The sequence below is a fragment of the Mobula hypostoma genome, chromosome 11, assembly GCF_963921235.1.
Source record: "Mobula hypostoma chromosome 11, sMobHyp1.1, whole genome shotgun sequence".
NCBI classification, from domain to species: Eukaryota; Metazoa; Chordata; class Chondrichthyes; order Myliobatiformes; family Myliobatidae; genus Mobula; species Mobula hypostoma.
The window spans coordinates 81,472,060-81,484,966 of NC_086107.1; the positions used below are offsets into that span (position 1 = coordinate 81,472,060).

At 42.2% G+C, this 12,907-nt stretch overlaps 1 protein-coding gene across 2 annotated transcripts in view; it reads left to right on the forward strand.

Moving 5' to 3' along the window:
• Positions 1-12,907, forward strand: part of LOC134353871 (serine/threonine-protein phosphatase 6 regulatory subunit 3-like) — a 235,219-nt gene that overhangs the window by 132,637 nt on the left and 89,675 nt on the right. For both annotated transcript variants that reach the window (XM_063062365.1, XM_063062366.1), the window contains exons 8-10: positions 6,300-6,465; positions 10,595-10,747; positions 12,405-12,572. In XM_063062365.1, the coding sequence (XP_062918435.1) occupies positions 6,300-6,465; positions 10,595-10,747; positions 12,405-12,572 (487 nt within the window). The remainder of the gene's footprint in view (positions 1-6,299; positions 6,466-10,594; positions 10,748-12,404; positions 12,573-12,907) is intronic.

Below are 12,907 nucleotides of genomic sequence, written 5' to 3' on the forward strand. Positions count from 1 at the left end.
AGACGGTTGATGTCCAGTTGGCAGTTAGCAATATCATTTTGGATCTCCCTCTCCCCCTCCTACTTTCAAATCTCTTACTATCTCTTCTTTCAGTTAGTCCTGACGAAGGGTCCCAGCCCAAAACATCGACAGTACCTCTTCCTATAGACGCTGCCTGGCCTGCTGTGTTCCACCAGCATTTTTTGTGTGTTGCTTGAATTTCCAGCATCTGCAGATTTCCTCGTGTCAATGTTTTGTAGGGCTGGGTCCCTGTTCATTGTTCCAGGAGTGTTGATATCTTTGAGTGTTTTCAAATCTGAGATGAATTTTGGGGGAATAGAGGACGGGTGGAGATTTGAGTTGAAGGGACAAAATCCAATCAGCTACAAAGTTATAGATCAATTTTGTAGGGCTGTGTATACTTCCCCTATTTCTTATTCTGGTATAGTATGGATATTGGGTAATCTCCTGTACAGAATATGCTTTTGAATCCTCAAGAGTCCATTTCATGCAGAGTTGCGAGATGGTAGCAAAAAGTATGAGGTTTTTGTGGTGAAAGGGAAGTGGGAGAATTTAACATGGACTAGTTAACTGTTTAAAAAGTACAGCAAAGAAAGTGTTAACATTGTAATGTGATGTTACTTTTTGTGGAGGAAATTTCAAATTATGGTTTTAATGTTTTCGAGCAAATGGGAAGTGATTCGCCTCATTTGATCCAAGCCAGCAACTTTAGATTTGACCGCATTACTTTCTAACTATTTGACCACAATTCAGCACATCACAGGAACCAGCCTACCCTCTATTCCAGGGGTGTCAAAATACCGGCCCATGAAGGTGTCCAATCCGGCCCGCGGGATGATTTGGGGGGAAAAAGTATATTCACAACCATTTATTATGTATCTGTACGGCAGCCGCTCTCTCTCCCACCGCTGTCTGTACTGCCTGCTGCGTCAGCAGCTTGTTGTGTGTACTTGGAAAACAACAGGCAGCAGTTAACCACCTGCTGTGCATAAGCACCTACCACCCTGCACTGAAGACCACTAGGACCCCACTTACGTCATCAGACACAGTATAAACATACAGAGTACTCAGGTAAGTAACACCTGTAGCAAGGCTGAGACTGTTTGCTGCTGTGGTTCAAAATGCTTTCCAAGAAAAGAAAAGTTGACATCGAAGGTCGGATATTCAACAGGAATTGGAAAGATTGTTTCTCCTTCTGTGAGGTCAACGGCAAACCTGTGTGTCTGATATGCTTGCAACAAGTGGCTGTGGCAAAAGAGTACAATATCAAACAACACTATGAGACGTCACACAGAGAAAAATATGATGAGTACGCAGGACGACTCAGAACGCAAAAGGTAAACGAGGTTGAAGCAGCTCTGAAAAAACAGCAATCAGTGTTCACCAAAAGTCAAGAGACTCATGATGGAGCTGTCAAGGCCAGCTATATTATTGCCAATAAAATAGCTACTGCGTCAAAGCCATACTCAGAAGGAGAATTCATCAAAGCATGCATGCTGACGGCGGCTGAGCTGGTGTGCCCTGAGAAGACTACTCTACGATATGCTTCGTAAACCGCAATAGAAGAAGTCTGTTGTTGTGAAGTCGCTGCGAGATGGGAAGAAAAAAGGGCCTACTGCAGCAATGGAGCCTTGGATTCAGGTTGGATCGCCTTCGGAGGAGACGTATTTTATCTCTGGTGTAGAAGATCGGGGAGCAATGGCGGCAGTAGCGGTCTCTCGGAAGAAGATGCCGGAATTGCGCATGCGCAAAGAAGTACACATGCACAAATCAACGCAACTTAAACTACAAGAACCGACGGCCACACCAACTGAAAGCGACTCAGAGTCAGAATTGGATATCGCAGAGAATACAGATGAAGAAGAGGAGGAAGAACTGGAAGAGACTGAAAGTAAAGGAGATGACGGAGACATAAGAGAGGCTTTATTGCAATTAACGGCTGAACTAAGAAAATTAAAAACAGAGCTTAGAGACGTGAAGATGTGCTATGATAAAGCTATGAAAAGACAGGATAAAATGGATAAGAAACTTCAGAAGATGGAAAGAACAATGGAGCATATTAACAATAGAGTGGAAAAAACAGAAAATGATGTGCTTGTCTAGAACACGGAAAGAAATCGACTCTTGGAGAAAGTGGACGTGTTGGAAAATTTTAGTAGACGTAATAATATTAAAATTGTTGGTCTTAAAGAAGGTATAGAGGGAGATAATCCAATAGAATTTTTTCAAAGATGGATCCCGAAAACCTTGCAAATGAAAGAGGAAGACCGATCAATTGAAATTGAGTGGGTACATAGAGCTCTAAGCCCAAAACCACAAGATGACCAATATCCACGATCAATTTTTATTAAATTCTTAAGATTTCAAGACAAAGAAAGGATTCTACAGGCGGCTGTCCAAGCTGCCAAGAAGAGAAAAGGGCCACTGATGAATTTTTTTCTACCCTGACATAAATTATGAACTTTTGAAGAGAAGGAAGAAATTTAATTCAGTGAAAAAAGCCCTATGGGATCATGGTCATCAATTTATATTGCGTTATCCTGCAACCTTGAAGATTTTTTTCCCTGGTGGAGAAAAAAGATTTTTTGACGATCACCGGAAAGCGGAGGAGTTTGTGCGAGATTCTTTGAATATTCACCAGATACAAGAACAAACTCAGGGGAGCGAGATGGATTGAAGATGAAGACTGGATCAAGGATTAGGCCTGTTGGATTTTTAGGCAGATGACTATATAAATATATTATTAATTATATGAGGGAGGGGAAGAAAGGTTAAAATTTGAGGAATATTAGCTGGGAATAATGACATTAATTTTTTTATATATATATATACACAATTTTTTGTTACGGGGGAGCTGGAAGAAACACTGACCAATCGCTACGTTATTCATGTGTGCAAGCGTGGCAATAGCCACAACCGGCACAATGGAGAGGGGTAGTGTTGTGTATCTTTTCATTCACAACATTAGTGGGGGGGTATTTTGTTTTTTCTTTTTTTGTATCTTACCTATTTTTTTTTCTTTTTGCCTGGATGATTGAGAGGGAAACACATAGCAACGTGGTGAAGTTCAAAGAGATTCCCCAGGGAACTATGAGAGTTGAGAAGCTAAGTAATGTTTTAGATTTTAAGAGATAAATATGAAACATTTTTGAATATTTGGAGCCCTTATTTACAGCTCCGATCATAAAGATCTTGGTTCCTTGGGGAAACTAACAAATATATATTAAATTTATTTTTAATCCCATGGAGCATGTGCAAACCTTCCAATATTTAGGTGGTTCTTTTTTTTAATTTCTTTTCTCTTTAGGTAGGAGTATATTTTGGGGGGGGGGAGGGTAGATATTATTTTCTCTTGTATTCACTTTGAAAACTCAATAAAAATTATATTTAAAAAAAGCGTGCATAACTGATCCGGCCCGCATGAAGTCGCATTTTGCCCAATCTGGCCCGTGACCTAAAATGAGTTTGACATCCCTGCTGTATGCACTCTGTCCATACGGCAGTAAGGTGGCCAGTATAATTAAAGACTGTATCCACCCCTGGCATTTTGCCCAATGTTGGCTAGAAGATACAAAAGCCTGAAAGTGTGTACCACCAGGCTTAAAGATAGCTTCCATCCCTCTGTTATAAGACAATTGAACAGACCTGTTGAACAATAAGATAGATGCTTGGCCTCACAATGTACCTCATTACGATTTTGCACTTTATATCATTTACCTGCACAGCACTTTTCAGTAACTTTTACACTTTATTCTGTATTGTTATTTTATTACCTTATTCTAGCTCAATACACTGTGTAATGATTTGATCTGTATAAACACTGTATCTTGGTGCATGTGACAATAATAAGTCAATAGCAAAATGCTCTATGAACTGGCACTAACTTCTGAACATGGTTAGGGATGCCTGCATTGCTAATGACACCAGTGGTCTATAAATGAATAAAAATAAAACAGCTAGTTAGACACATAGATCAGATTGTTATAAATCTGAAATAATTTCAATGCATTTCTTTCGTCTAGTCCCCATCCATTTTTTCCCCTGCCTCTATACTTGTTTAGGGAACTGTTTCCGTCTCCAACTTTTTACAGATCCACTGAAAGCGTATTGGCCTGAAACAAGTACCCTCTCCTCTCCCAAAATGCTATCTGACCTGCTTGAGCGTTTTCAGTGAACAAACTGCTCTTCGGTTGATGCAGTGCAGAATCTCTTAAATTACCCTTTCTAATAAAGAGAACTCCATCTTGAAATACTTGAAAATTTTTGACTGGGTCAGTCCCCTTGGCGCCTCTGAATATGGACTCAGTCTTCAGCAGTTATAAATCTTGGCACTTTTGTATAAAGTGCACCTGAAATGTAATATGCTCAAGTTTGCCAATTTTTTGTGTATTTCAAAATCAAATGTGAGTTACTGTGAAGTCCTCACACTGACCAGTTGATCAACATTGCAGATGTACATGCATGAAAATTAAACATTTCACTTGTGTGACCATGAGAAGCTAATCTTCTAGGGAAGACCATTCCACGCCCTGAGCCTGAGTTAACGCTATCTTGATTCCATATTCTTGTATACTGTTTATACAAATCAAATACTTACACAGTGCTTTGAGGTAGAACAAAATTAAACAATCATAAAATACATAATAAAATTTAAAAGATACCGAGAAAGTGCAGTGCAGTTAAACAAGGTCGTAATGCGGTAGATAGTGAGATAAAAGTCCATTTTATTGTATAAAAGAGCTGACAGCTGTGTCAACATCTGGATATAATAACATAATATAATAGAACATGTATCCTAAGCTCTTGGATTTCTTCCCCTAAAGTGCCTTGCTTCCTGAGATCTACCCCCCAGTTTGATTGGTATTGGAATTGGTTTATTATTGTCACATGTACAGACATACAGTGAAAAGCTTGCCTTGCACACTGTTCATACAGATCTATTCATTACATGGTGCATTGAGGTAGTACAATGTAAAGCAATAATAAGAAATCAGAAAAAATCGGAGAAAGTTCAGTGCAGGTTGACAGTAAGCTGCAAGATCATAACAAGGTAGATTCTGAGGTCAAGGGTTTTTCTTGTACTAGAAAACAATTGAATAGTCTTATAACAGCATGATGGAAGTTGTCCTTCTGCCTGGTACAGCACGCTTTCAGGTTTGTGTATCTCCTGCCTGATGGGAGAGGGGAGAAGAGGGAATATCCAGGGTGGGTGAGGTCTTTGATTATGCTGGCTGCTTTACTGAGCCGGTCAGAAGCATAGGCACTGCCCAAGGAGGGGAGGCTGGTTTCTGTGATCTGCTGTCATCCACAACTCTGCAGTTTCTTGTCTCAGCCAGAGCAGTTGCTATATCAAACCGTGACGCATTCATAGGATGCTCTTTATAGTGAATGGAGAAATTCTGTCAGCATTTCATTAGCATTCATCGATTCAATCATTTTTCAAATTCAAGTTCAGTTGTCAATTCAACCATACGCATGAATACTGCCAAATGAAACAGCATTCCTCCACAGCTTAAGTATAAAACACAGTACCAACAGTCAAACACAGCACATATAATGAGGATAGCAGAAAACCACGTAGTCACATATATCCTTGGGATACATATCTCCCAAGGCTGTGAGCATCATGGCCTCTAGATTGATGGTGCATGGGTCGTTATCCTGTAGCCATGTTTCAGCAAGATCAAGTCCGTGGCAATCCTCATCATGGTCTAATGCAGCCACAGGTGAACGCAAACCAGTTTATCTTCCTCCATGCAAACACTGGAGAACAGCACCAATGGGAGGGTCCAGCCCCCAAACGAGCAGCAACACCTTGCTCTCTGCCATCTCCTCCTTGCCACAGGTGACCCCGCAGCTGAGGGGAACAACTGAGGCCACACAGCTTTTCTACCTTGGGTCTTGCCAACAAACCAGTGTTCTTCTGTGCCCAGACTTGCGGTATTCTACATTACTAATGTCCAACAGGGTTTTGTGATCACAAGAAAGATTCCCCAGGATAATCATTTGCACCATCTGTTGGACGGCAGACTGCCTCTGACACCTTGCCAAATGGGTACCACTATTGAGTATCGGGGTTAGCTCTGCCATACTTTATGTTCTTAATATCCAGCAGTGTCTTGCAGTAAAAATGACAATGGGGGCAAAGAGTTACACCTTTGTGAGGACACAGAGGCAACCATGTGTGCTACCATCGTATCAGAAAAGTCTGTTTTGATAATCAGCTCTGCTCAGCAAAAGGTTGTAGCTGACAACTTCAATGCTTACTGCCTGTTTTGTGTTGGATGTGTTTCCTCCAGGTCTGATCTGGGTGGTATGAGTGGACTTTTCTGCAACATCGATGGCCAGCTGGATCTGTGCCCCCCTGGAATGGATCATGCCTGCAGTCAGGTCAGTGCAGGAACCCTCCAGGCTATCAAACTGAGACTACGAGATTTCCATCAGCTCCTCCTTGACCCACCAAAGGTAAGTCTGAAATTAATTTCATTTTATCACACTGTTATGGCTTTGAGACAAGTTCCAGAGCTCCTGAACTCGTACACCCATGGGACTGAAAATACTGTGTGTGTTAGTTCTGACCATAACAGCTACAGAAGTTTAATCACATACAATGTGATTAAACTTATCACACGTAAATAATTAAAATACTCTCACTTCAAGCTGAGGTCAAATGGCCGTCCTTAATTTTTTGATTTAAAAACTGGATTGTTTCCACCTTGGAAACCTTGTCATTTTTTTCCCTGTACTTATGAAAGTAAAATGAAGGATGTAATTCATCTGGGGGTGAAGGATGCAGTGAACGTACACTCAGTGGCCACTTTATTAGGTACAGATGTGAAACTCGTGGTCTAGGTGTTGTAGCCCATCTACTTCAAAGTTTGATGTGCTGTTGTTCAGGGCTGCTCTTCTGCACACCACTGTGGGTTATTGGATTTTGTCACCTTCCTGTCATCTTGAACCAGCCTGACCGTTCTCCTCTGACCGCTCTCATTAACAGGATGTTTACACCCACAGAACTGCCGCTCACTGGATGCCTTTTTTCTTTCTCGCACCATTCTCTGTAAACTCTAGAGACTCTTGTGTGTGAAAATGGTGCCAGACAGTGTGGTTTGAGTATCTCAGGAACTACTGACTCCAAAGGTACCTAATAAAGTGGCCACTGAGTGAAATTCTGCTTCAGGGTGAATTTTGCAGAATAGTGCTGTACTATTGCTATAACTTCTAATTGCACCAAGGTGCTGACAGGATGCTTCCCCTAGCATTAAAATATAGATTTTGGACCTTATTTGTTGTAGGGATTGACTGTTTGGATGGATATAGAACTTCTCCACTTGGGGAAGAGTATAAAAATTGGAATTAGTCTAACCCAATCTGTTGTTGGTATTCAGCTGTATGGTCTATCCTAAATTTGTTTCTTTTACGCACAATAGGATATGGGAATGTAGCGCAGAAGAATTAGGAATTAACAATGGTCTGAGTGACTGATAGCAGTTTAAGACAAAACTTATAAAATGTTGCTGGGGCTTGAGGACCTGAGTTATACGGAAAGATTAAATAGGTTAACACTCCATTATTTTGAGCATAGAGGAGATTCAGTAGAGGGATGTAAAGTTATAAGTATGGGTAGGGTCAATGCAAGGAGGCTTTTTACACTGAGGTTGGATGAGACTAGAACTATAGGTTAAGGGTGATAGGTGAAATAGGTAAGTAGAATCTGAGGGGAGCTTCATTACTCAGGTTGGTGAGAGTGTGAAGCAGGCTGCCAGCAGAAGTGGTGCATGATCACAGCATGATACAGAAGTTGGATGGGAGGGGTATGGAGGGCTATGGTATGGGTGCAGGTTGATGGGACTTGGTAGAATAACAGTTTGGCATAGACTGGATAGGCCGAAAGGCATTTTCCTATGCTCTACTGGTGTACTTCCCTAATATTGATTGGCACCTGATTAGTTCCAATGGTTTAGACGGGGCAGAGTTTGTTAAGTGTGTCCAGGATGGATTCCTGTCACAGTATGTTGACAGGCCGACTCGGGGGGGATGCCGTACTAGATCTAGTATTAGATAACGAACCGGGTCAGGTCACAGATCTCTCAGTGTGTGAGCATCTGGGGGACAGTGACCACCACTCCCTGGCCTTCAGCATTATCATGGAAAAGGATAAAATTTTCCTGTCCTCTCTGATTCTAATTGGGGAAGAGCAAATTATGAGGCTATAAGGCTAGAACTTGCGGGTGTGAATTGGGATGATGTTTTTGCAGGGAAATGTACTATAGACATGTGGTTGCTGTTTAGGGATCTCTTGCAGGATGTTAGGAATAAATTTGTCCCAGTGAGGAAGATAAAGAATGGTAGGATGAAGGAACCATGGGTGACAAGTGAGGTGGAAAATCTAGTCAGGTGGAAGAAGGCAGCATACGTGAGGTTTAGGAAGCAAGGGTCAGATGGGTCTATTGAGGGATATAGGGAAGCAAGAAAGGAGCTTAAGAAGGGGCTGAGAAGAGCAAGAAGGGGGCGTGAGAAGGCCTTGGCGAGTAGGGTAAAGGAAAACCCCAAGGAATTCTTCAATTATATGAAGAACAAAAGGATGACAGGAGTGAAGGTAGGACTGATTAGAGATAAAGGTGGGAAGATGTGCCTGGAGGCTGTGGAAGTGAGCGATGTCCTCAATGAATACTTCTCTTTGGTATTCACCCATGAGAGGGAAGTTGATGACAGTGAGGGCAATATGAGTGAGGTTGATGTTCGAGAGCATGTTGATATTAAAGTAGAGGAAGTGTTGGAGTTGTTAAAATATATTGACGGTTAAGTCCCCAGGGCCTGACGGAATATTCCCCAGGCTGATCCATGAGGTGAGGGAAGAGATTGCTGAACCTCTGGCTAGGATCTTTTATGTCCTTGTTGTCCACGGGAATGGTACCAGAGGATTGGAGGGAGGCAAATGTTGTCCCCTTGTTCAAAAAAGGTAGTAGGGATAGTCCGGGTAATTAGACCAGTGAGCGTTACGTCTATAGTGGGAAAGCTGTTGGAAAAGATTCTTAGAGGTAGGATCTGTGGGCATTTAGAGAATCATGGTCTGATAGTCAGCATAGCTTTGTGAAGGGCAGATCGTGTCTAACAAGCCTAATAGAGTTCTTTGAGGAGTTGACCAGATGAGGGTTGTGCAGTGGATGTGATCTACATGGAATTTAGTAAGGCATTTGACAAGGATCCACACGGTAGGCTTATTCAGAAAGTCAGAAGGCATGGGATCCAGGGATGTTTGGCCAGGTGGATTCAGAATTGGCTTGCTTGCAGAAGGCAGAGGGTGGTGGTGGAGGGAGTACATTCAGATTGGAGGGTTGTGACTAGTGATGTCCCACAAGGATCGGTTCTGGGACCTCTACTTTTCATGATTTTTATTAACGACCTGGATGTGGGGGTAGAAGGGTGGGTTGGCAAGTTTGCAGACGACACAAAGGTTGGTGGTGTTGTAGATAGTGTAGAGGATTGTCAAAGATTGCAGAGAGACATTGATAGGATGCAGAAGTGGGCTGAGAAGTGGCAGATGGAGTTCAACCCGGAGAAGTGTGAGGTGGTACACTTTGGAAGGATAAACTTCAAGGCAGAGTACAAAGTAAATGGCAGGATACTTGGTAGTGTGGAGGAGCAGAGGGATCTGGGGATACATGTCCACAGATCCCTGAAAGTTGCCTCACAGGTAGATAGGGTAGTTAAGAAAGCTTATGGAGTGTTCGCTTTCATAAGTTGAGGGATAGAGTTTAAGAGTCGCGATGTAATGATGCAGCTCTATAAAACTCTGGTTAGGCCACACTTGGAGTACTGTGTCCAGTTCTGGCCGCCTCACTATAGGAAGGATGTGGAAGCATTGGAAGGGGTACAGAGGAGATTTACCAGGATGCTGCCTGGTTTAGAGAGTATGCATTATGATCAGAGATTAAGAGAGCTAAGGCTTTACTCGTTGAAGAGAAGGAGGATGAGAGGAGACATGATAGAGGTATACATTAAGAGGAATAGTTAGAGTGGATAGCCAGCGCCACTTCCCCAGAGCACCACTGCTCAATACAAGAGGACATGGCTTTAAGGTAAAGGGTGGGAAGTTCAAGGGGGATATTAGAGGAAGGTTTTTTACTCAGAGAGTGGTTGGTGCATGGAATGCTTTGCCAGAGTCAGTGGTGGAGGCAGATACACTAGTGAATTTTAAGAGACTACTGGACAGGTATATGGAGGAATTTATGGTGGGGGGTTATATGGGAGGCAGGGTTTGAGGGTCGGCACAACATTGTGGGCTGAAGGGCCTGTACTATGCTGTACTGTTCTATGTTCTATAGTTTTTTGAGGGCAATGGATTTGCTCTTTTTTCTAAACAGGGAATTTTGATGCCAAATGTCACAGAATTACCATAGAACTTATCAAAAAACAAACCTCCAGTTGGAGACTATATATATATATATGTGTGTGTGTGTGTGTGTGTGTGTGTGTGTATATATATATATATATATACACACACACACACACACACACACACACACACACAAAATCCTGCAATTTAATTCTCTCTTTGCCATTTTGTTTCCCATTTCTTCTCTCTACATAGAAAACTAAGATGGTGACTACCTGGGGCACCTTGGACCCACCACTGGGAAACACGCGGGTTCATGTGGTCAAGCTCGTCACTAGTATCTTGCAGGTGAACAATAGCACTGTGAATCAGGAATTGATGGAGTTAAACACACTGGATGTTCTTCTGGTGAGTATGAGGAGGCCTGTCCTGTACCATCTACTAATGAGCAAGTGAAGGAAATGATCCCTGTTCTAACACAAGTGGAGAGTGTACTGTATTATACTGAATTTACGCATTGTGTAAGATCTTGAATCCCTTTTCAAAAAGGACTACCTGCTGAATTTTGAAAATCGGAAATTAGAGTGAATGTTTCCAATAGCGGGCAGGCTACAACCAGGGGGCAAGAGCTAGAGCACAAATGGAAGCAGTTGTAGACTTTGGAGAGCGTCCAGAGGAGGTTCATGAGAATGATGCTGGGACGACAGACTACAGTACTGTGCAAAAACCTCTGTAGTTGCCACAGACGACTGTAGAGGCTAAGTCATTGGGTATGTTTAAAGCGGAGGTTGATAGATTCTTGATAGTAAGGGCTTTAAAGGTTATAGGGAGAGAAGACAGGAGAATGGAGTTGAGAGGGAAAATAAATCGGCCGTGATCCAATGGCGGAGCAGACTTGATGGGCAGAATGGCCTAATTCTACTTCTGTGTCTTATGATCTAAGACAACAATTTCTCTTCTAGCTGTCTGCGACACTTGAGACATCCCCATTCCTAATTCTGCTTTGAGGTGGTAAAAAAGGGATGATTTGTCCAGAACTATCAGAAATAAACTGGATATTTTCATTAAGTGGAGAACCTTGGAAGCCACAGATTGAGGACTTAATACCCTCTAAATGATAATGGAGCGATAGACTGACGAACGATACCGTAGTACATGATTATCTGTTCATATAAATTTGTTTCTTCGGTATTAGTCACACGATATGTTGTAACTAAGCATTGTTTCAACAGATAAGGATATTGACCACTGGAGGTTTTGGGTTGAGACCCAGTCTCAGTTGTAAGCTGTCAGAAACTGAAACTGGCATATTAGAACTGGTCTTGAGCAGAGAATGGTGTAGCCTACTTCATTCATAATCCAATTATGAATGAGCAGCCAGATTTTTGCTCTATGTTGCTGCCCTTTGATCTCAGTCGGAAACATGCTGTGACATGAAGTGTGGGCTTTAAGGTCTGAATAGGCATACCATACTGTGCAAAAGTCCTCGGCTCTCTATCTATATATAGGTGCCTGAGGATTTTGCACAGTACTGTAGTTCTGGAAGATGGCTGCAATACTAAAATCCAGCAAGAGGCTTTGGAGTCACAGGAAAGTGAAAACTCTGCTTGCCTCCTGTTTATCACAGGGTCGTGCATGGAAACGACTATATTCATCAGTTACTTAAACCCATCACACCTTCTGGGACATAGGCCACCAACAGCAGCTTGCCAGAGTCCTCTGCCCTGGGCCAGAGGACCGAGCCTCATTGTCTCTAGGTGTAGCCCATCTTCGAAGATCCTGCCTCTCCCAGGGCTGAGGCCTTTGGAGCTTCTACTGGGATTTTATGGGATGTGGTTGCTAGCCCCATGTCCAGCCCTGCTCCTTTCACAGCCATCTATGGTGGAATTCAGAATCAGAATCTGTATTCATGCTTTACGATAAAGGTTTTGTCCTTTTATTCAGTACGACTGAATCTCTCTTATTTGCTGTCCATAGATTGTCTAGGCAATTAGTTGTCGTAATCCTTCTTCGTCTGTTTTATTATCATTTCATACTGATATCCCTTATTTTTTTATGTCACCAGGATCTCTACTTCAAGTATGTGTGGAATAACTTCCTTCACTTGCAAGTGGAGCTGTGTATTAGCACGGCATTGGGCAATCCCCCAGCAGAAGATAGCACTGAAACTAATGTGGGAAATCACACCGAAGACAACTCTGAAACCACCCGAGATAACCCGCTCATCAGACACGTATGTAAATCATAATTCATTTGCATTTTAAAAATGCATAAACACTTAGACTCTTGCCACTTCATCGAAGGTTTCTACTTGCATCTGGGAGAGGCTAAATGAGATAGGGCAGCTTTTTGTTACAGTCTTGAAGCAAAGTAATTCTGGAGTAGTCTTCCACGAGCTTGACTAAATAGGACATATGCACAGAGCAAAACTATCCAAATTTGCCACTATGTTGTTGTCTTGTATAAACGCCATGAGATCACTTGTGTAGTGCTTGGAAATGCCTCAGAAAGAGAATGAAGTCAGGTGTACAGTACGTAAACTAGTCAGTGAGGATTCAGCTGCATGAT